Raw genomic sequence first — 21,202 nt, 5'->3', positions numbered from 1 at the left:
AGATATACCTAACCCTAACCCGCCAGATAGATATAAAATGACTTTTCGTTTGACCCATCTCCACTAATACAATACATAAACTTGTATACAGGATGAGGACCCGGTTGAGGGGTCCAACATGAATGTCTACAGTGGCTTTGCCATTGAAGCAATTTTTGATCATTAAGGTGGTACTACACCCCCTGATAAATTTTGTCACTTTGCATTTTTCTCAAAAAATAACTACACACTGGTAACAAAAGTTATGTATATTATAAGGGCAAGGAATCAAATTACTTCACTGAAATTGTCAGTGGTTCATTATATGGGTTTAGGGGTGTGTGGGTGGGGGTGGGTGTGTGTGGTTTGGTTTGGTTTTTGTGATCAACACGAATGCGGTTTATGAGAAGGCCTAGGCGTTTGTATACACCGATCAGCTGACCGATGTCCACGCTGACACCTCCAAACACACCCCACTCGCTCGATCAATAATATTCCTCTTGCGGTACAAGTAATTACCCTTTTATTCATAAATTAACATAACTTTGTTAAATATGCCTCTATTTTGATGCATTAAAAAGTCAAATGCAGTTTAAATTTTGGTGCAGCCAATTAGGTGTTTATATACGCTGTATATATGTTAAGAAATGAGGTACATTCTAGCGGTACCTCTTTTCTTATCATAAATAACGTACCGCTTGTCTTGCATATTAATACAGAACATGTATGCCTTTATGTAATTTAATACATATTTGCCTATTTAATCTCGTTTACATCATCCGTTTAGCTTATTGTACACGTAAGAGATCATTTAAATACACCGACACTGCGCATGCGTACATAAATTACTCTGTGCCCTGGTAGTCGGTTAATCGCTCCCCTATTTTCTTGGCGGATCGTATTGCGATGGCCACGCTGGTGAGGGTCGGGTTGCTGGCCGTGCTGGTAGGAATAACACCGTTACCACCCAGGCACAAGTTGTCTATTCCCCACACACGGGAGTATTCATCAACAACCGACGTGCCGTCATCTTCCTTACCCATACGTATTGTACCCTGCAAATGTATATAAATACATGGAAACAGTCAGCTACCTGCACAACCAATTCTTTTTGTTCTGCAAGGCTCACTCAGTCATTTAATGAGGCAATACAAACGATCGAAATTGGTGTTGAAATGAGCAAAATTTTGAGTTACACCTTTTCAGTGTAAAAATTTTTTCTCAGCCAAATGAAAAGCAATAATTTTCATTTTTTCAGTAAATGGCTGGAAAAACTATAATGCTTGATACTGATTTTTTTTAAAATCCTGGTGTTAAACTTAGGCCTGAAATTCAGTCATTTAGTGTAAGATATTCGATTTTTATAGGCTTCAGCTCGGCCCGCGAGCTTTTTCTTGGATCAACCTTTTAGCTTTTCAAAGTAATATAGTTCGCTAATGAAGGATTTTCCCCAACTTTCTAAAGCACATCACCGTGAGCTATATATCATAGTTTTGTCAGAATTTCCGTTTTGATTTCACCATCTTTCACTGTCGGCTGAAAAAAATTATAAATCAACACGTGAAATCTAAAGGCTAGTACTAGCATTGTGGATCGATATCCCTGGGTTTAATAGGAATACCGGCATGGCTATAGTGTTGCCAGAACTTCAATATAGCAAAGAAATTCCCAGACCTATAGCGCTCCTACTGATCATGTTTAACCAGAACACCCAATTGGGGATTTAATCGCTGGTCGGGCAATTTGCTTTCAATGAAAAATTGACCTGGATAACAACAAAGGAAATATCGACTATTTCAGCTGGTTGCTCTCGAGATAAAAGTACTCACCATTGCCTACTTTTACTTAGTTTGACATTTTCGGACCATGAATGGAAAAAGGGTAAAACAAAAACGGAAATTCTGACAAAACTATAACATATAGACCCACACGATGTGCTTTACAGAGGTGGGAAATATCTTTCTTTAGCAAACTATGTTAGTTTGAGACGCTAAAACATGAATTCCGTAAAAAGCTCGCAGGCGAATTCAAGGCCTATAAAAATCAAAAATATCACACTAAAAGACACAATTTGATGCTTAATTTTAACACCAGGATTTAAAAAAATGTATATTCAAGCACCAAGTTTTTAACTGACATTACTGAAGAAAAAAAATATTGCTTTATATTTGACCGAGAAAATTAATTTCATAGCAAAAAGGTGTATCTCTGAATTGTGCTGATTTTTACATGTATCGATCGACTTTTAGCGCGACTAAGCATTTCTAAAGAATTGGTTGTCCAGGCGGCAGACTGGAAAATTATGGGTAAAATGTTAACGGTCGGTTTAGGGAACATAATTTGGTTGCGATTCCCATACGCCATGATCGTACGCCCATTTAACTATTTAAAATCACTATCCTACCATGGATCGATTCGAGGTCGCTTATTTAGCCAGTATTTAAGATCCTGAACGTACGATATGAAAGCGTGGACAACGCAGAAAATGCAAGAAATGCACAAGATTTATATGTTTTGCAATATATAATGCTATAAGCTAACGGCCTTGATATTTTTAAGCCCTGGCGGGCCAGGAGCCAGAATTATGAAAAACACCAAGGCCGCAAGCTCGGCAGGGCTAGGCCAGAGACTTTCATCATAGTGAAGGCTTGCAACTAATGGAGTCCAATATATTTTATAGGCCCGCATGAAAAGAAAGTACGGTATGCGTAACCTTAAGGGATCTAAAATGAGCGTTTATTGCGTTTTGACAGTATTTTTTGTGGAACATGAGGGCACCTCGGACCTATCGAATTGCATTCTGAATACGAAGCATGTCTTTCTGATATCAAATAATTTTCATTTTTGAAAATCACAATATAATACAAATTTTATGACAAATTATAAAAATTTGATATTTTTCAAATTTTGATATATAACAGTCCTCGAAGTAAATTATATAAATCTAATGATATATTCTTAAAGTGTATGTAGCAGGAAGAAAAGCCGACGGTCAATTGAAAATTTTGACCTTTCATATTGAAGATATGGATTTTTTTCCCAAAAAGACCTAATTTTTTTGGTGTTTTGGGAAACAAATCCATATCTTCAATACGAAAGGTCAAAATTTTCAATTGATCGTCGGCTTTTCATCCCACCTACATACACTTTAAGTATAAATCATCAGATTTATAAAGTTTACTTCAAGTACTGTTAAATATCAAAAATATCAATTTTAATGATTTGCCATAAAATGTGTATTAAATTGCGAATTTCAAAAATCAAAATTATTTGATATCAGAATGACATTCTTCGTATTTAGAATGCAATTCGATATGTCTGATGTGCTCTGATGTCCCAAAATAAATACTGTCCAAACGTTCATACCCCAGCCCTTAATGTAACGTTGACCAACAGAGAGCGTCAATAAAGTCATCCTAAATTGATCTATTTATCTATAGTCAGTTAAGAGCCTATGTGTAAACTGACTATACACGGTAGTTTAATTAGGATACCAGGTTGAGTCATAATATGTTTATGTAGTGGTCCTTAAGGGATCCAAAATGACCGTTTATTGCGTTTCGACAGTATTTTTTGTGGAACATGAGAGCACCTCAGACCTATCGAATTGCATTCTGAATACGAAGCATGTCTTTCTGATATCAAATAATTTTCATTTTTCAAAATCACAATATAATACAAATTTTAAGACAAATTATAAAAATTTGATATTTTTCACATTTTGATATATAACAGTCCTCGAAGTAAATTATATAAATCTAATGATATATTCTTAAAGTGTATGTAGCAGGGAGGAAAAGCCGACGGTCAATTGAAAATTTTGACCTTTCATATTGAAGATATGGATTTTTTCCCAAAAGACCTTATTTTTGTTTGGGGGAAAAAATCCATATCTTCAAAACGAAAGGTCAAAATTTTGAATTGATCGTCGGCTTTTTATCCCACCTACATACACTTTAAGTATAAATCATCAGATTTATAAAGTTTACTTCAAGTACTGTTAAATATCAAAAATATCAATTTTTAATGATTTGCCATAAAATGTGTATTAAATTGCGAATTTCAAAAATCAAAATTATTTGATATCAGAATGACATTCTTCGTATTCAGAATGCAATTCGATATGTCTGATGTGATCTAATGTCCCAAAATAAATACTGTCCAAGCGTTCATACCCCAGCCCTTAACCATCCAAAATATTGGCAAGCATATACTTTTCTTGAAGCACTGAAATACAATTCATTTCAAGTAGCATGTTATAGCCCTAGTTTATTGGCAAAATTAAAAGCATGCTAAATTAAAGTAGACATATAAGACACGGGCATAAGTCCTAGACCGTTAAATACCCTGTTAATCGCCCTCCTGAGACCATTATGTTGCACAATATTTTGAACTGAGCTGCACAGTATGCGGTATGAACTGGCGTATAAACGGATATATACTCTATAGGATCATAGAATAGGATCCACAGTTTATAGGACCAAGTTATAGCATCACGCATTATAGGGTTCAGTCACAATGATTCAAAAGAGGCTATTTTAAAAGTTACATCTGAATCCATAGCGCAGCTACGGTATATACTACGTGAAATAATGGCCAAATGTATATTAAAAAAACAAGAACTAAAATCGACAACGTTTGGGGTAAGTAGCATAAATGATATTAAAAACTTAAACTATCAGAACACAACTTATTGCAATTGTCCATAGGGTCTACACCAAAACTTGTTTATCACCTAACGTTTGTAATGGTATCTTGGTTTCAGCACATGCTAGTATAGGAACCCTATGTGGCTTCTTTGGTCAAAAACCGATACTGTTATATAAATATATCGGAGTACCATAAGCAACCTTTGCGACGTGTATAAGCCATTGAAAATTGTCGGACAAAAGAGCTCATAAATTAAAATTACGAACAGTAATATCCGCAATAAGTATCTACAATCTAGTCGGTCAGACACGGAAAAAAGGTGCCTGAGCGTAAATTGGGTATGAACTTGTGGCATTACACTGACACCATCTGTTTCATCTGTGTCAGATTGTTATAATGATGAAATGATATTCTGCGACGTCTACATTTTAAGATATAAGGTTATCGGAAAACTGTGAGGGTCCAGTTGCTGCCTGAAATTATATCTCCTCGATCCTTCATTGTTGCATTTATATATTTGTTCATTTCTATACTAATAATAATTCGTTTCGATCAAATTTTAAGTTAAGTAATTTAAACTAAAATATAAAGAGTCGGTGGGTGACTGACCGTGACATGCAGTGCCGCGCCGTGCGGCATGAACTGAGGCAGAGAATCAGGCATGAATCCGCCTACGGCGGTGGCCGCCCGGATCATGTCCTTCATCATAGCGTGACTCAACTCCTTGTCTTCATCTCTGTAACATTACCATAACAAAGGCATTTAAAATGTTGAGAGACTTCATATTCATGTATATAAATGATATAGGAACCGACTGCACTTCTTCGTTTAAAACTATCCGATAAAGTAGGGCATATTGATAGCTTCCACTTCAAGTGATATCACCTCAAGTGATATCACCTGAAGTGGTCGCATATTACTTTGCTAAAATAACAACCGTTGTTTAATGAGTGCCATGTACATTATGTTGGGTATGCTTGTCATGTACAGCATATAATTTCTAACTTGAAATTCAACTTACCATAGGATTCCTTGATTCTTTCCCATTACAAAATTAGTTTTGTATATGTAACCCAGGTTTGCTTGTGATCATAGATAAAACGTAATAAAACAATACACAACTTGACGAATGGTTATATTTGCCTACTTGTACTTCTTTATTTAAACCTAAAAACAGATAAACACATAAATATGAATTAACTGGACTAAATTAAGCAGTTTAATCAAACAGTATAATCAATGGACATAAAATTGTCATGTGACACATGTATCACTTGAATGATCAAACAAGATACGCTCTTTAACATGGGACTTTCCGATTCCGTAATCGGAGATACCAAGAACCTTGCTTGGATAAAGTCCGCTAGAATTACTAACACGCGATTCGCGAATGAACGGTCAATTCTCGCTATTCGCAATAAGGGCGCCGCCAGCGGTTTGCGATGTAATCGTGATGTATCATGGGAAAATCGTGATGTATCATGGGAAAGGTCGACATCAAGCCCGCGCAATACGAATATTACCATGCTATTACATAGGAACACGTGACAATATTTTTTAGTTTGTCAATATAACGGTATTACACGCAAATCGATAGAGAAAAAATTAATTGTGCACATTTCAAATCACATTATTAAGTATTATTGAGTATCGATTCGCGTGTAACACCTTTATTTTGACAAACTAAAAAATATTGTCACGTGTTCCTATGTAATAGCATGGTAATATTCGTATTGCGCGGACTTGGATGTCGCCCTTTTTCCATGATACATCACGATTACATGGCAAACCGCTGGCTGCGCCCTTATTGCGAATAGCGAGAATTAATACGTGAGCCTTGCCGCTGAGGTAACCGCGCTACTGAATTCAGAACTAGCAAATGTCCAGAATAATATCATCCAGTGCAATGCTGTCTCAAATCTGCTCTGTATCCACGCCTGTAGGGATGCACCATTAGGAAACGGCTTCATTGCTGCATGCCAAGTACTGCGCTTGGGGAAGATGATCCATTTGACTCCACAATCCACACAGATTCACAGTATTAGCAGGATAACATAACGGAAGGTTAAATATAACACTGTCACATCGTCTTGGAGTTGCCGGTATCTAAAAGAGAAAAATAAAAGCACAACTATACAATAATACTAAGCTAATATGGTCAGCACTATAATCAAGTAACAGTTCAATTCTGCAGCTCATTATACTTCACACAGTATTTTCAAAAGTAAAGCATGCCACATGGTGATTGGCCATCTCACCAAATACAAACAAATTACTTCATTTGAATATCAACAATTGCAAATAAATAAAAACTGCAGAATCAAAAAGTTACATTAAGCATAGTTATCTGCGGAAGATCTTTATGACAAAGATCTATTATTTCACTTAAAGTTTCATTAAATATCCTAACTGCAATTTACTTAGTTATCTCAAGATTTTATAGTTTAGTACAAACAATATCTGCAATACATTAATTGAAAAACCATGCAGGCTCTTTATGCTCAAGTTATTAACAGCTGGATATTGTTGACAAATATTTAAAGTTGTTTACATCAAAATACCTATTTTATGTTACAATGTAGTCTTAATATTACACACATGACACTTCCTTCTCATATTAAGTGACAGTAAAATAAATCTCTACATAGAGTTGTACAGGAAAGGCTAATATGCAAATCTTATTCCTTAAGTAAAATAACATCTTTAGAACTATCTGCAGCCAATGTTTTGATAAAATCATCACCTGTATAAAGGGGGGGGTATTTAGGCTTTGTGCCTCTGACAATTGAGTGTCCTTGTGCATAAGTGAGAAAGTTTTGGGTGCATACTAAATAACTTTTGGGTGGTAAAATGCAACAACACTGGTCACTTCAATGGTTTTGTTGAACCATACTTGAATAAGTTTCAAAAGAAATCCTTTTGACACACCTAGTTTGGGTGCTAAAATACACCTAATAACATGACCAAGCACTTTACTATACTAATGGTTTTGTAGTGTGGAACACACCCATTTCGGCACATTCCTGAATTTATTTATAGAGAACTAACTATGCTCAAAGTAACATATTTAATAATATCCAAACCTTTAAACTTCATAATTAATTAGATCATTAGAATTAAATAGTAAGCAAATATCAATACATGGTTTAAGAACAATAAAGCATGATCGATCGTTCGAGTATTTTAAGACAATCTAGCTAGAACAATTAAGTCTAGTCAGTCAGGGATACGCCCTGATTCATGTAGAATAACTCAGATCTACATAATCATATAAATCAGTTTCTTAGTTCAAAAGTAATAGAAAACCATTTTGTAGGGGATACTCAAATCAATAAACGATGATAAGAGAATTATTTAATTATGTCCTCCATTTGGGTGGAAGATAAACCTACACCAAGAATAACTTCGTCAAGCTATAATCTTGAGGCCTAATTATTACAATCATCAACGTATGTTTCAATACATTCAAATCTATACACATGCATGTTCGTAAGTTTCCGCTTTATCAAAATAAAGCAATCAACCAATCAGAAAATAAATATCATTTAACGCACTTAATGAATGGTGTACGTCCCATTAAAATGTTACTTCATCGCAACAATTACATAATGGAGAAAATAATACAATATACTACTAACTCACCTAAAAGAGCCAGTTTCACGTTCCTTGCTGATTCAGCCAATTTACAGTTAACAGTTGTCATAGTTTCCTTTATTTGCATCTCATGGGTTTATACTTGTTTTAAACGAAAAGATAAATTGAAGCTCTGCAGAGTTGGGGTTGTGTGTGACCTGCTTGCCAGGCAGTGCCAGAGTGACAGGGAAATCCTAACTTTCTTGCCACTCACGAGGGCAGCAAAGGTTAAGAAATTTAACAGGGTTACATATACTTTGGACTTAAACTTTAGAAATACTGAAGATGGAAATGGCCCGTGTTCCATTCCATGACACACCGCTTAAGCTGACTTTATATGTCACTTTAGGTGATGTCTCGTTATATGTCAGCTTCAATTTGATGGTAAGAATAGATCAATGCAGCACAGTCGACGATATAAAGCAACATGAAACTTAGTAAAACAGCATGCTGTACATGACTAGCAGGCTTTTATAAATGTACACATGAAAATCATGAAACAACACATTTGTTATTTTGACAAAGTAATTATGCGATAACCCGGGGGTTCTTGTTTAGAGTCGGGGTGCATTTTTGCCATTTTGGTTTATTGATTCTCGAAAAAGTGCCAATTTTTCAGCCAAATTTCCGGGCCAAATTTGCAAAACAAATCTGCAAATTGGTATAATTTCGGATCTCGTTTTGAGGACACCGCAGGGGTGCCACTTGAGTAGAAATGAGCATATCCAGGGGACCAAACATACGATACTAAAATAACAACTTTTTATATTTAATGTAAGGGTTAGTATAATTTCTGCGTTTAATTGTAATTTCAGTAAAAATAGATCAAAACATTTACGTTAGAGTGACATTGAAGGTGGGTTGAGGCATCCCCATGCTGTCCTTGATAGATTCAGAAAATGTGACGTAGTTTTCAGCACGCGGCCTCATTATTCCAAACCACCGGAAGTCAACGACAATTCGGCTGTCGATGTGTGATTGGGGAGCTCCAAAAGCAAGGTGCACTTGGCAGTGCCATGGTCGGCCTTCCGATACTGGAATGTATAACTAGAAACAAAAGCAAGTAATATATTGTTTATGTAAAAAGGAACCGAAAAGAGAATACATATATATAATTATAACATATACAAAAATATATTTAATGTTAAAAGTTCACAAATAAACTGAGTCACGTGGGTGTCGTGGTGAGTAGCATGTGTAGGGTTTGTGTGGGGTGTGTGTGATGGTAGATGTGATGGTGGTAGTCATATGAATGGACAAAAATACCAGAAAAAGGACTTATTCGTTACTATATTGCTGACACGGACTTAAATATATATAATATTCATACCTGAGGGTCAGGATCAGAGAATTTAAATGGCAGTGGATCCTGTGGGTATTTCTCGTGGTGTTCCTTTGCACTTTCAGCAAATCGTTGGTCGGTCTCCACACTATCAATGAGGCTCTGCTTCATCACCACCTGCAATTAGCATTGACATTTTTTTAATTAGAAGTTTTGAAATACTTAAACGAAATTGATAAAGCTGCATTTTCATTTTGTTCTATGAAAATAACCTTATCACAAAACTGTACTTGTACGGCAAATGCCATCTTATCTAATTCAGGCAAAGCGTGTGAAAAAAATCAGCAAATAAGATTACAAATTCAATATAACTGTGGTGTTCCTTACCGAAACATCTTAGAATCAAAACTGAGATTCGAGATTGTGAGTCTGAAATTATCCAGTAATCATCAGTCCTGTTTGAACAGTTTCATCAGCAAACAAAGTTCGTTGTATCTGATCCAGGAAATGCACTTACTTGTGTATGTTTCAGCAAACACTGTTGTCTTTGTTAACACTAGGCCTAGACGATGAGTGCTTGCTACTGGCAACCGACGCTAGATGTATCTCCAGCAGGTCTTGGTGTCGCCAGTCGATTTTCCATCTGTCTCCTTTGACGTATACGGTAGTAAGATAATACCTTGACCTTTGGGTTTTCAGCCAATTTCTTCGGCTTGACACTTTGAAACTGGTCTTTGACTTTTTTAAAGATCACTTGAGTACTTGCATGTTTGGAGAGCTTCCTGGATTGTCTTTTCTTCTACTATGTCCTCCTTTTCTGTTACGATATTGGTCGGTGTGCGTAGGTTTACTGTAGATCAGCAACTTGACTGCTCTATCGTCTTTCTTCACAATTAATGTATCCAGAAATGGAAGCTGACCTTGGGAGTTTTGCTCAGAGGTGAACTTGACTTAATAGTCAACTTGGTTGATGTGGTCTGTGAGCTGCTGAACTCTATACCTTTGTGTAACCTCTTCAATGTCGTCCACATAACTAAGCCATAGCTTTGGTCTAAAATCAAGGGGAACCATAGCAATAGCCTGCTGCTCTAAAGCTTCCATAAAAATGTTTGGACTGCCCATTGCCGTACCAAAGGGCGCGAAGATGTATTTTGCCTTTTAAAGTAAAATAGGTGGTGGACAATATAAACTCCAGATGTTGTGAGCTAACGTACACCGACCAATACCTCAACTACCAGTCATTCCACCCTTTACATCAGAAACTGGTGGTAGTACGCATGTTGTACAACAAGAAGGAAGGCATCGTAAGAGAAGAGGATGATATACATGTTAACCTAAGTGGTCTTTTGAAAAAGTCAAAGATCAGTAAAGTGTCAAGCCAAAGAAATCGGCTAAAATGACTGAAGAAATCATCAATAATCAAGGTATGATCGTACTACCGTATGTCAAAGGAGTCACGGAAAGTGTGTGCAGAATTTACTAAGAACAATATCTCAACTGAAATAATGTCTTACAACAATCTTCGAAGTGAACTAGCCCACACAAAAGATGTTAGCGTGATCCTAACAACTTGACCCATGCAGTTTACACGATCCCCTGCGTGAAATGTAAGCTATCTTACACCGGGAAACAAGGAGAAAGTTTGGTACGCGGTTAGTGGAACACAGGGAGGATGCGGGGAACGTTAGCAGTAATGTGGTCACCGGAGCGGGAAGTATCAGTTGTCAGTAGCAATCACTCATCAAGTGTTGACAAAGGCAACAGTGTGCTTAAACGTACACAAGTAAGGGCATTTCCTGGATCAGATACAACACACTTTGTTCACACCATCGTTAAAAAAACATTCTCGTTATACCTGAGTGAATGTGTGTGGTTGTTCTGACAGATAATGGCCAAGTGCCTTCGGTCGGATTCCGGAATTGAAGAGGATTTGTGGCGTCAAGATAGCGCCAGCTGTCACTACGAATTGATTCGAATGCATACGAATGAGTTGATCTTTCTGCAGATCGCGCACAACGGCATAGTCAACCTTACCCCCATCAGATGCTAATACCAACTTCTCTACCAAATGTTGAGCCTGAATATACAAAGAATATATATAATACAACATGCTTACAGTTACAGTTACAGTTACAGGATTGATGGGATTAATTATAGGTTTAGGCCTTTTAGTACCCCATATCCATTTTCTTTCCAGTGCTGATCAATCTTTCCTTTAAACTGATTTGTAGTATTAACTCCAACAACATCTTCAGGAAGGTTATTCCACACATCTACCACTCGCTGGGAGAAGAAGAACTTCCTCAAATTCAAACCTTTCTTCAGCTGCCTTTTGAAGAGTTTGAATTTGTGACCCCTGGTGCCTGTGTTATGAGACATGGTGAAAAGCTGATCTGGGTGGATATCTTCCAAGCCGTTGAGAATTTTGAAGACCTTGATCAAGTCACCTCTCAGTCGCCTGATCTCCAAGGAATACAGGTTCAGTTCTTCAAGTCTTTCTTGGTAGGGCTTCTCCCTCAGGCTTGGAACCAATTTGGTAGCTCTTCTCTGGATCTTCTCAATGGCTGTGATGTCTTTTACCATGCCTGCACACAGTATTCTACGTGTGGGCGAATGTATGCCTTATACAAGATAGGGAAGCTCTCCTTGTCAATGTGTTTGAAAGTTCTCTTAATAATCCTCAGGCTAGTCATAGCTTTGTTTGCTGCCTTTGTGCATCGCAGACTTGGTGTGCAATCGTCTGTAATGTATACACCTAGGTCTTTCTCCTCTTTAGCTGTCGTGATTTCTTTTTCCCCTAGCAAATAGCTTCTCTCATTGTTGTTGATTCCCATGTGCATGCACTTGCATTTGGAGGCATTAAACCGGAGGAGCCACGTATCAGACCAATCTTTGAGATGGTTTAGGTCTTCCTGGATATCATCACCTCCTTTAGAGCTGTTCTTCTGGACCCTGTTGTAAAGCTTTGTGTCATCAGCAAACATCTTTGTTTTGGACGATACCACTTCTGGCAGATCATTGACGTACAGGACGAAAAGGATCGGTCCCAATACTGAGCCCTGCGGTACGCCGCTTAGGACATCGGCCCACTCTGACAAGCATTTCCTTACTCCAACTTGTTGTTTCCTGTCTTGTAGGAAAGCTGCAATCCATTCAAGGATTTTGCCGGAGATACCATAGGCTCTCAGCTTTGACAAAAGCCTTTTATGAGGGACTGTACTCAATTGAACTTACTTACTCAATTGAACTTTTAGTTTGCAGCACCGGATATACCTAATCCAGTAGCCTGTGCGTAAACGCAGCATTACAAACAGTCGAGTTGATATTACAATGAAGACCTCATAACCAAAAGGGTGTTAAGTCACAAATTCATGAAAAATGAGATTATGTCAAGGGGACTATCTACAGTACCCTCTGTGTAAATTTCATAGTGAAATAATGTGGTAGATCATCGAAATTGCATGGACAAAACAACCTCTTTGCATATAAACTACATGGTCATAACAACTTTCTTTGCAATTTACCTCGAAATGCACTTAATGTGAATCAAGCCCTTATAGTCCTTTTTAGTTCCCGGGGTCTTTACACACGATTTTATGTTGGTAACAACTCCGGGTAACAACTGTGGAGCATTAATAAACAAAACAAACACAGGCAGAAATAATTAATGAAAAGTAGGACATGGTTATCATTTAAATTGAAGTAAACTTAAATATGCATACAATATGGTGAACACTTACAACAGACATAGACACTCATAAACAAAGACGAATATGTCATCGTATGGTGCAGTAGTAAAGATAGCATCTGCAGAGAGGGAGAAGAGCTCATGATATCTCCAATGCCTGTTAAGCTATGAAGCAATTACGTTCACGATACTTACAGGCAAATTCAAAATGGAGATGAAGGAGTGTATTGTAATATAATCCAGGTCTATGGTCCAACAGTTACGCACAGTGAACAGTGAGCGATAAGGTCTACGATACCTTTCAAATCCACATTCAAAAAGTCCAGAAGAAGGATCTCTCATTGTATTTGGGATACTTCAAAGCAACCTTGGATCAGACCGTAGTACAGTCTTGAAACTGACAAAAGCATGCAGCAGATGTGGAATGAAATAACTCTGCGAAGTGCATGATTATGTTAGATGACCCACGGGATATTACACTCAAGTATCTACTATCAACAAAGTGTATGATCGCTTAGTTGCTTAAAATCTACAAAGCACACCTTTTCCATATTGCCACCTATGGAGATAAATCATGGACATTACGAAAATCAGAGTACCAAAAGCTTGATGTATTTCAAATGAGATACATCCGGTCAATCCTCGGGGTAAACCTAGTGGACAAGATAAGAAATAAAGACATAACAAAGACAATCACTGCAGAAGTCTCTCAGCATGTCGTCGGAATGCCATCACAACTACTCCCACTCCAAACCTACCAGGATTACTCTAATGTCCAAAGAAATTCATAACGACCACCAACAAAATACCAAGTGCGGCAAGATTCAGGAATGCCCTAATTCAGAAGACCGAAAGCCTAACGCTAGAAATATCAGTATGGAAAAGAATCACTGGAACGAGTGGACACCCGTCCTATGCTATTAAGACAAGGCAAGTAAGCCATACTATAGGTTACCGCATTCAACACATTCTATTTATTTTCTAACATATCGATTATATGTGTATTATTGTAGCGGAATATGTTTATAATTATTAACGATTGAGAATGTCTACCTTGAGAGTGAAACGTGACTTGCATTCTGAATCGTCAAGTAACGGACCAAATATGTCGTCACTTCCGGTCCAGTGCATGAAGTCCGGGTTGTCCTTTAAACGGTAGCCAGCAGAAGGGATGTTCTGAGGGCGGGCATCTCCTTGTAATTCACTGAATTCTGCCTAATTATGTTATGGATGGAAATAACAAATTAATTAATTAATTAATTAATTAATTAATTAATTAATTAATTAATTAATTAATCAATTAATTAATTAATTAATCAATTAATTTTTAATACTAGGTACAACTGATCAATTAGATGGTTAATGGTGATTTCAATGAACTTCGTTCTGCGATCAAGTCATGGTGTGAATTTTGTTATTGGGTGAATATTCTGCAATTTCATTATTCTTTTGCAGATATTTAATTTACACTTTATACAGCTATTATATAACTAATACAAAGATTCTTATCATTTGATTGGTCAATTACTATTGACTATTGTACTCCGCGAGAGTGCAATAGTCTATTTTCCATTGCACTCACTCGCAGCTACCTTGACAACGCTGATAAACGCGAGCGTATAGCGCACACGGTGACCACCTCGACTCGCCGATTATAGGTGTGGGTGACGCTTCTAAAATAAATACACTTTATATATATTTTTAATCTATTTTGTTTTCCTGGTGATTTATAAAATTAAGTGGAAGAAAAGGAATTATTGAATGTTTGTATTCGTTCAATATAAAAATATTTTTATTCGGTAAAATATGAACTGTTCTATACAAGTCGGCAAAGCCTCGTTGAATGGACCTTCTTCACATCTTCATAAACATTCAATATTTGGATATTATAAATATTCTTTTCTTATGAATACTATCACCAGATTTTATCGAGAGGTACCTTTTTGTCCATAGCAAAAGGGTTCGGTCCTTAAATCGGTAATTGACCTTCAGCGTATTAACGCTTTACCAGGGAGGCTGCTGTCAATATGTGAACAAACGAAAGTCACGTGAAAGTGCATAATTGAGCGTCAGGTACCTTTTGTTTTCATACAGCCCTAGGGTGTGATTGAGTAGCCGAAAGCACAAAAGGTACACTTTAGCGTCGATGCATTTACCAACCACGTTATTTCAGGCGCACCATTCAAATAAGTTGAATAGTGTTGCTGATCGATTACCCGTAACAGGGATGCGTGGCCGGCTGCCAGGTATACATGTCTATATGACTGATTTGATTTGCCGACAAGCTATTCATCGAGAGGTACCTCCCCCCCCCCCACACACACACACTTTTAAGGCAAAAGATCCCAAAATTACAAAAATGTCCACTTTTGTGGTAATTTTGTCCCCTCCCAAAATTAACTTTGCCCCTCTCAATGCCCTCTCCCGAAAAAATCCTGGTGACCGCCACTGTTGACAGCCGTTCCGCTGTTGACAGCTATGTTCAAGTTCATTTTTCACTATAATTCAAACTTGTCCTGCGAAGATCACTGTTCAGCGAAGTCCACTGTATGCTTGAATTTATATATCCGTTGCGTATAAAATCTTCGCACAGATGACAATTTCTTGCTTTCACCAATCATTCACTTTCTCCAGTTCTCCAGGAAACAAGTTTTTCCCGCACATTTCCACTTTATACATTAACAAATGTGTACTTTCATAAACCAGACTTAAAAGGGCATTTCGTGATCCACAGCCTCATCTCCCAGTTTTCTCAAAAAAGTTGAGATTTTTATACCACCTCTGGCTACATAATGCTTACGTACCAAATATTTCTTGCAGATTAATTCGTTTAGCAAAAATATCGCCAAATTTGAATTTCGTTCTGGTATACCAGAACGAAATTACAACAGTGGCCTATGGATCAGTGTAATACACAATGAATGGACCTTCTTCACATCTTCATAAACATTCAATATTTGGATATTATAAATATTCTTTTCTAATGAATACTATCACCAGATTTTGTCATCTTGGATTCATGTGTAATACTTGTATTGTTCTATATAGAGGCTCACGTTCTAAAGAAATCGAAATTGTCTTCGTATTTGAAACATATAGGCCTACAGTACTTTGGTTTATATAATTTTGTATGATTTGTTTTGCTAAAGGTGCAAGCTGAATTACCTGCAGTTGTTCCTTGACAATTGTGTTCCTGACGGAGTTTTGAAAACTATCCCTGTTTGTCAAGAGAAGTTTTCAGCTTCGTCATACAGTGATGGCCGCTCCTTGCCGGGGATGATATCTGACCTCTCCATGGTTGGATGATGACGTGGTGTGCAGCAATACCAATGAGTCCCCATCCCACCCACAGCATAGGTTACTGCAGCACCATCTAGGTTAACGTGCGGATCCTGATCCGGGTTCTGGTTATTCTGAACATAGCTGTAGTTTAAAGAAAATAATATCTATCTGATATTAAGACACGTGAATGAACCTGTGTTTTAGCGTAATACCGTCATAAAGGCCAATTGTTTCAACGTGAAGATTATTGTATTCTTAATGTTGAATTATTATATTATTTGTGACGATAATTTTGAATTATTCGATATGCATAATAAAATGGAAAAAAAATTATTACGAGTTGTATGTATAGTACACTATGAGTATAATCAACGGATGACACACTTATATCACAATTCTACGGATAATGTGATAATTGTTACGAGTTGCAAATAACTCAAAGCCAAAACCACCTTTTCCCAGTTCTTATTAGGGCCGGATTCAGCATTGGGCTAGATGGGCCCAGGGTCCCTGAAATTTGAGAGTCCCAAATTGCACAGTTTGTCTTCTTCTTTTAGCCCAAGAAACATGATGTTTTGGGCACAATTTTGAGCGCACTGGCCCTGCAAGTAGCAAATTTCACTTTCATTGTGCGCTTAATTAGTCTGAAACTAAATTGGTCACGTGCAAATGTCAAAAATCGGAACAAAATATACTCTTCCCCCTTTAAATTCTAATGCATCCGCCGCCACTGTCGATCTTATACGTAAACCAAATTTTTACAATTAGAGGGCCTTCCTCACAGTGAGTTTGGTGTTTCCCAATTTTGGTCCTGTTTTTACACGAATGCACAACAACAACAACACACTTTTTGATGACATCAACAAAATCAGAATCTTTAATGAAAATTATATGGTTAACAATGATTCTGCCATAAACGTAAATGCATACACTTTATTAGCCACATTAATTCTTGCTACCTATCCGGTAGAATTGTTCTTGTTGATTAAAAGTTATGTTGCACTTAATGTTCCGGACGACTGATGTATATCCTATAGTAAAAAAATCCAATTGAATGAACACAGCTGCTACCTGTCAGCTGTACGCGATCCGACCGCGATCGCATGTCGAGTATTTCAAAGTACAACGCGAACACTCGACCATGGATACAATCAAAGAGCTTTTATAACATAGAGGAGCAATAGATTACGTAACGCATTGTTCCTTTGTGCCGATTTGATTTGCCGACATGCTATTTATCGAGAGGTACCTTTTTGTCCATAGAAAAAGGGTTCCGTCATTAAATCGGTAATTGACCTTCAGCGTATTAACGCTTTACCAGGGAGGCTGCTGTCAATATGTGAACGAACGAAAGTCACGTGAAAGTGCATAATTGAGCGTCAGGTACCTTTTGTTTTCATACAGCCCTAGGGTGTGATTGAGTAGCCGAAAGCACAAAAGGTACACTTTAGCGTCGATGCATTTACCAACCACGTTATTTCAGGCGCACCATTCAAATAAGTTGAATAGTGTTGCTGATCGATTACCCGTAACAGGGATGCGTGGCCGGCTGCCAGGTATACATGTCTATATGACTGATTTGATTTGCCGACAAGCTATTCATCGAGAGGTCCCCCCCACACACACACACACTTTTAAGGCAAAAGATCCCAAAATTACAAAAATGTCCACTTTTTGTGGTAATTTTGTCCCCTCCCCAAAATTAACTTTGCCCCTCTTAATGCCCTCTCCCGAAAAAAATCCTGGTGACCGCCACTGTTGACAGCCGTTCCGCTGTTGACAGCTATGTTCAAGTTCATTTTTCACTATAATTCAAACTTGTCCTGCGAAGATCACTGTTCAGCGAAGTCCACTGTATGCTTGAATTATATATCCGTTGCGTATAAAATCTTCGCACAGATGACAATTTCTTGCTTTCACCAATCATTCACTTTCTCCCGTTCTCCAGGAAACAAGTTTTTCCCGCACATTTCCACTTTATACATTAACAAATGTGTACTTTCATAAACCAGACTTAAAAGGGCATTTCGTGATCCACAGCCTCATCCCCCACTTTTCTCAAAAAAAGTTGAGATTTTTATACCACCTCTGGCTACATAATGCTTACGTACCAAATATTTCTTGCAGATTAATTCGTTTAGCAAAAATATCGCCAAATTTGAATTTCGTTCTGGTATACCAGAACGAAATTACAACAGTGGCCTATGGATCAGTGTAATACACATAATCATGCATAACTCGCAAACTCTAAATCGGAATCAACTGAAATTTTGGAAATAAGCTTTTGTCGTGGATATCTACTGAAAAGTGACATAAAAAGATGATGCTAGGATCTCGAAATCCTCCTTTAAACAAGTTGTTGCACTCGAAGTTTCATTCGTTATATATTGCTGGATTAATAGCACATTATTGGCTATGCAAATTGACTGGCTCACAGGTACATTTCTTTGAAGCCACATAAACTATAAAACACATTAGAAGGCCTATACAAGTATTTTTCTGTCCCAAAAACATCTTGCTTTTTACTTTTTATACCAAGGTGGTAAAACTGGTAATACTCCCTAATTATTTTTCTGTCACTTTAGCCTTATTACAATCATAGAGGCTTTCCTACATCATGCAATACAATTTTCACATTGGACCATATGGGGATATTAAATGAATACAACAATAAAAACATAATCGATATATTTAGATGTTACAATAAATAAATATATATTTGTTTCTTATTTTCAAAATTTGTATTAATCTTGTAAGGCCAGAAAGAGCAGTACTAGCATACCCCTTATAATCACTGGTGTTAAGTTTGAATGCTACTGGATCGAGCGTTGGAGTTGTTGCACTATTTGTCGGTACTGACACTGTTAGAAGATGTGATGCCACTACTGGATAAAATTTGTCGATGTTGCGCTGATAATACGCAGCATTCCTCAGGTTCGCCCCTGCTCGCTCAGACTGATACGCCCCTGCTTCCAGCATGCACACCGAACGCCCACCCTCAACCAATTTTCGAGCCAAGGTCGCAACGACGGGTCCACTTCCGATAAGCAAGACGTTATGACGCAGTGACCTGATTTTATTCATTCTGTAGGATAACATAATGAATTAAATCACATAATAAATAATTATAATGGTAATTATCTGAAAAAAAATCATGTTACACTGAAAATTATATATTGGACTCCATGAAAATTTGTGTCTTACTCATTTTGACACGCTTCGTTTTTGTTCGTCGTATTTTAAAATTCCCCCGATTGGACTTCAACTTGCAGTGAATGTAATTCTTCATATCATGGGAGCATTGAACTCAATCAAACCGAGGTCACTCGAGGTGAAAGGTCATATGAGGTCTAATTTTAAATTATGCCCGATAATTCTCAAAATTTAATATTCTCAATTGGTTTTAAAGGTCACAGGAGGGCAAAGGTCATCCAGGTGGTAAATGTTAAACTTCGCCCGATTGTGCTTAAGGCGTGGGGTATGGGCGAACTTGAAGTACGGGTATCTGGAGCGGGGAAGCAATGAGTTACCCCAAATCACAGCGGCAGGTAGCGACTGGGCCGCCGAGTGCTAATATATATTTATTTTGGAAGGTTCGTGTTTGTTTTAAATTTTGGGGCGTTTTTACAAAATTTGATATTTTTTGGCGATATTTAAAAAAAGCGACATGCCAAAGACAACTCTTTGGGCACATAGTTTGTTATTGTTATTGTAGTTCTTTTCCACATACCTACGTTAACATTCGCTTGGGTGATTTACTAATATTATATATTTTATGACTGCAATTTGGCGTTTTCAATGCGTTTTACACATATCATGAAATTAACGCAAATATCTAGTCACGCTGCTTTTAGGATTTTTACCTGATCGTCGGCTTTTACAGGCAACAGAATGCAGATTGGCTCATGATATATGTCGTATTCATCTATGTGGGTCACTTGATGATAAAATTACTTTGAATTCCTTGTAACAACATACACATTGTCGTCTGGAAACCGGGTCTAGAACTGATTTTGGAATAGCTTTAGACTTCAGCGCAGTATCATATCTCATAAAAACCACACGACTGGCGACTATGCGTTTATGTTTCCCGCACGAAAGCTTGCGTCTACATCTATTACTTATTTGGAAACGTTGACCTTTGACCATTCTTTATATAACGCCCTGATATGACCTTGATATGTTCGCTTGATTGGGTACGTTATAGCATCCAATTCATTGAGTTGTTAGGACCTAATCAGTAGATAATACTACAGGGATACAGTAGTTTAACATGGTGTCGGGCATGGTGTGTGAGCATGATTTTTGACTTTGTTCATTTTGATCTTAAGCATGTTAAGTGCATTTATCAATGAACTTGTTAGACGCTATGATTGGATTGTGATTTCCATGCCTAACTGATCATGCACTTGTTATATGTAATATTATGTTATACTTCCTTTGTTATGTGGTTTTAAGTGCATCCATCCACCTTTTTTGGTGCTTAATGTGTTTTTCTATAATATTGCTCTCTCATTCACATGAGGAACCTTAGGGCAAAACAGACTGTAGTGAATAAACATGGAGTACATTTACACATTTCTTCTTTTTATGTATATATATTAAATTAGTTAAGGTTAAATACAATTGATTTTCAAGGCTTGATTCCAGAGGGGCGTAAGTTAATAATGGAAACAGCCATGCAGAAA

At 37.3% G+C, this 21,202-nt stretch overlaps 1 protein-coding gene across 1 annotated transcript; it reads right to left on the bottom strand.

Annotated features, from left to right (window-relative positions):
- Positions 1–478: 478 nt before the first annotated feature.
- LOC140171375 (uncharacterized) lies at positions 479–19,586 on the bottom strand. Its single transcript, XM_072194619.1, has 8 exons — positions 19,297–19,586; positions 16,398–16,655; positions 14,286–14,447; positions 11,400–11,621; positions 9,593–9,721; positions 9,101–9,309; positions 5,239–5,365; positions 479–1,034 (listed from the first exon to the last, which is right to left on the bottom strand). The coding sequence occupies exons 3-8, from the start codon at positions 14,361–14,363 to the stop codon at positions 825–827; spliced, it is 975 nt and encodes a 324-aa protein (XP_072050720.1). The 5' UTR covers positions 14,364–14,447; positions 16,398–16,655; positions 19,297–19,586; the 3' UTR covers positions 479–824.
- Between the last annotated feature and the right edge of the window lie 1,616 nt (positions 19,587–21,202).

The sequence above is a fragment of the Amphiura filiformis genome, chromosome 15 (assembly GCF_039555335.1).
Source record: "Amphiura filiformis chromosome 15, Afil_fr2py, whole genome shotgun sequence".
Taxonomy (NCBI): Eukaryota; Metazoa; Echinodermata; class Ophiuroidea; order Amphilepidida; family Amphiuridae; genus Amphiura; species Amphiura filiformis.
Note: the sequence above shows the minus strand (reverse complement) of the source record. Positions and strands in the feature narration are given on the sequence as shown.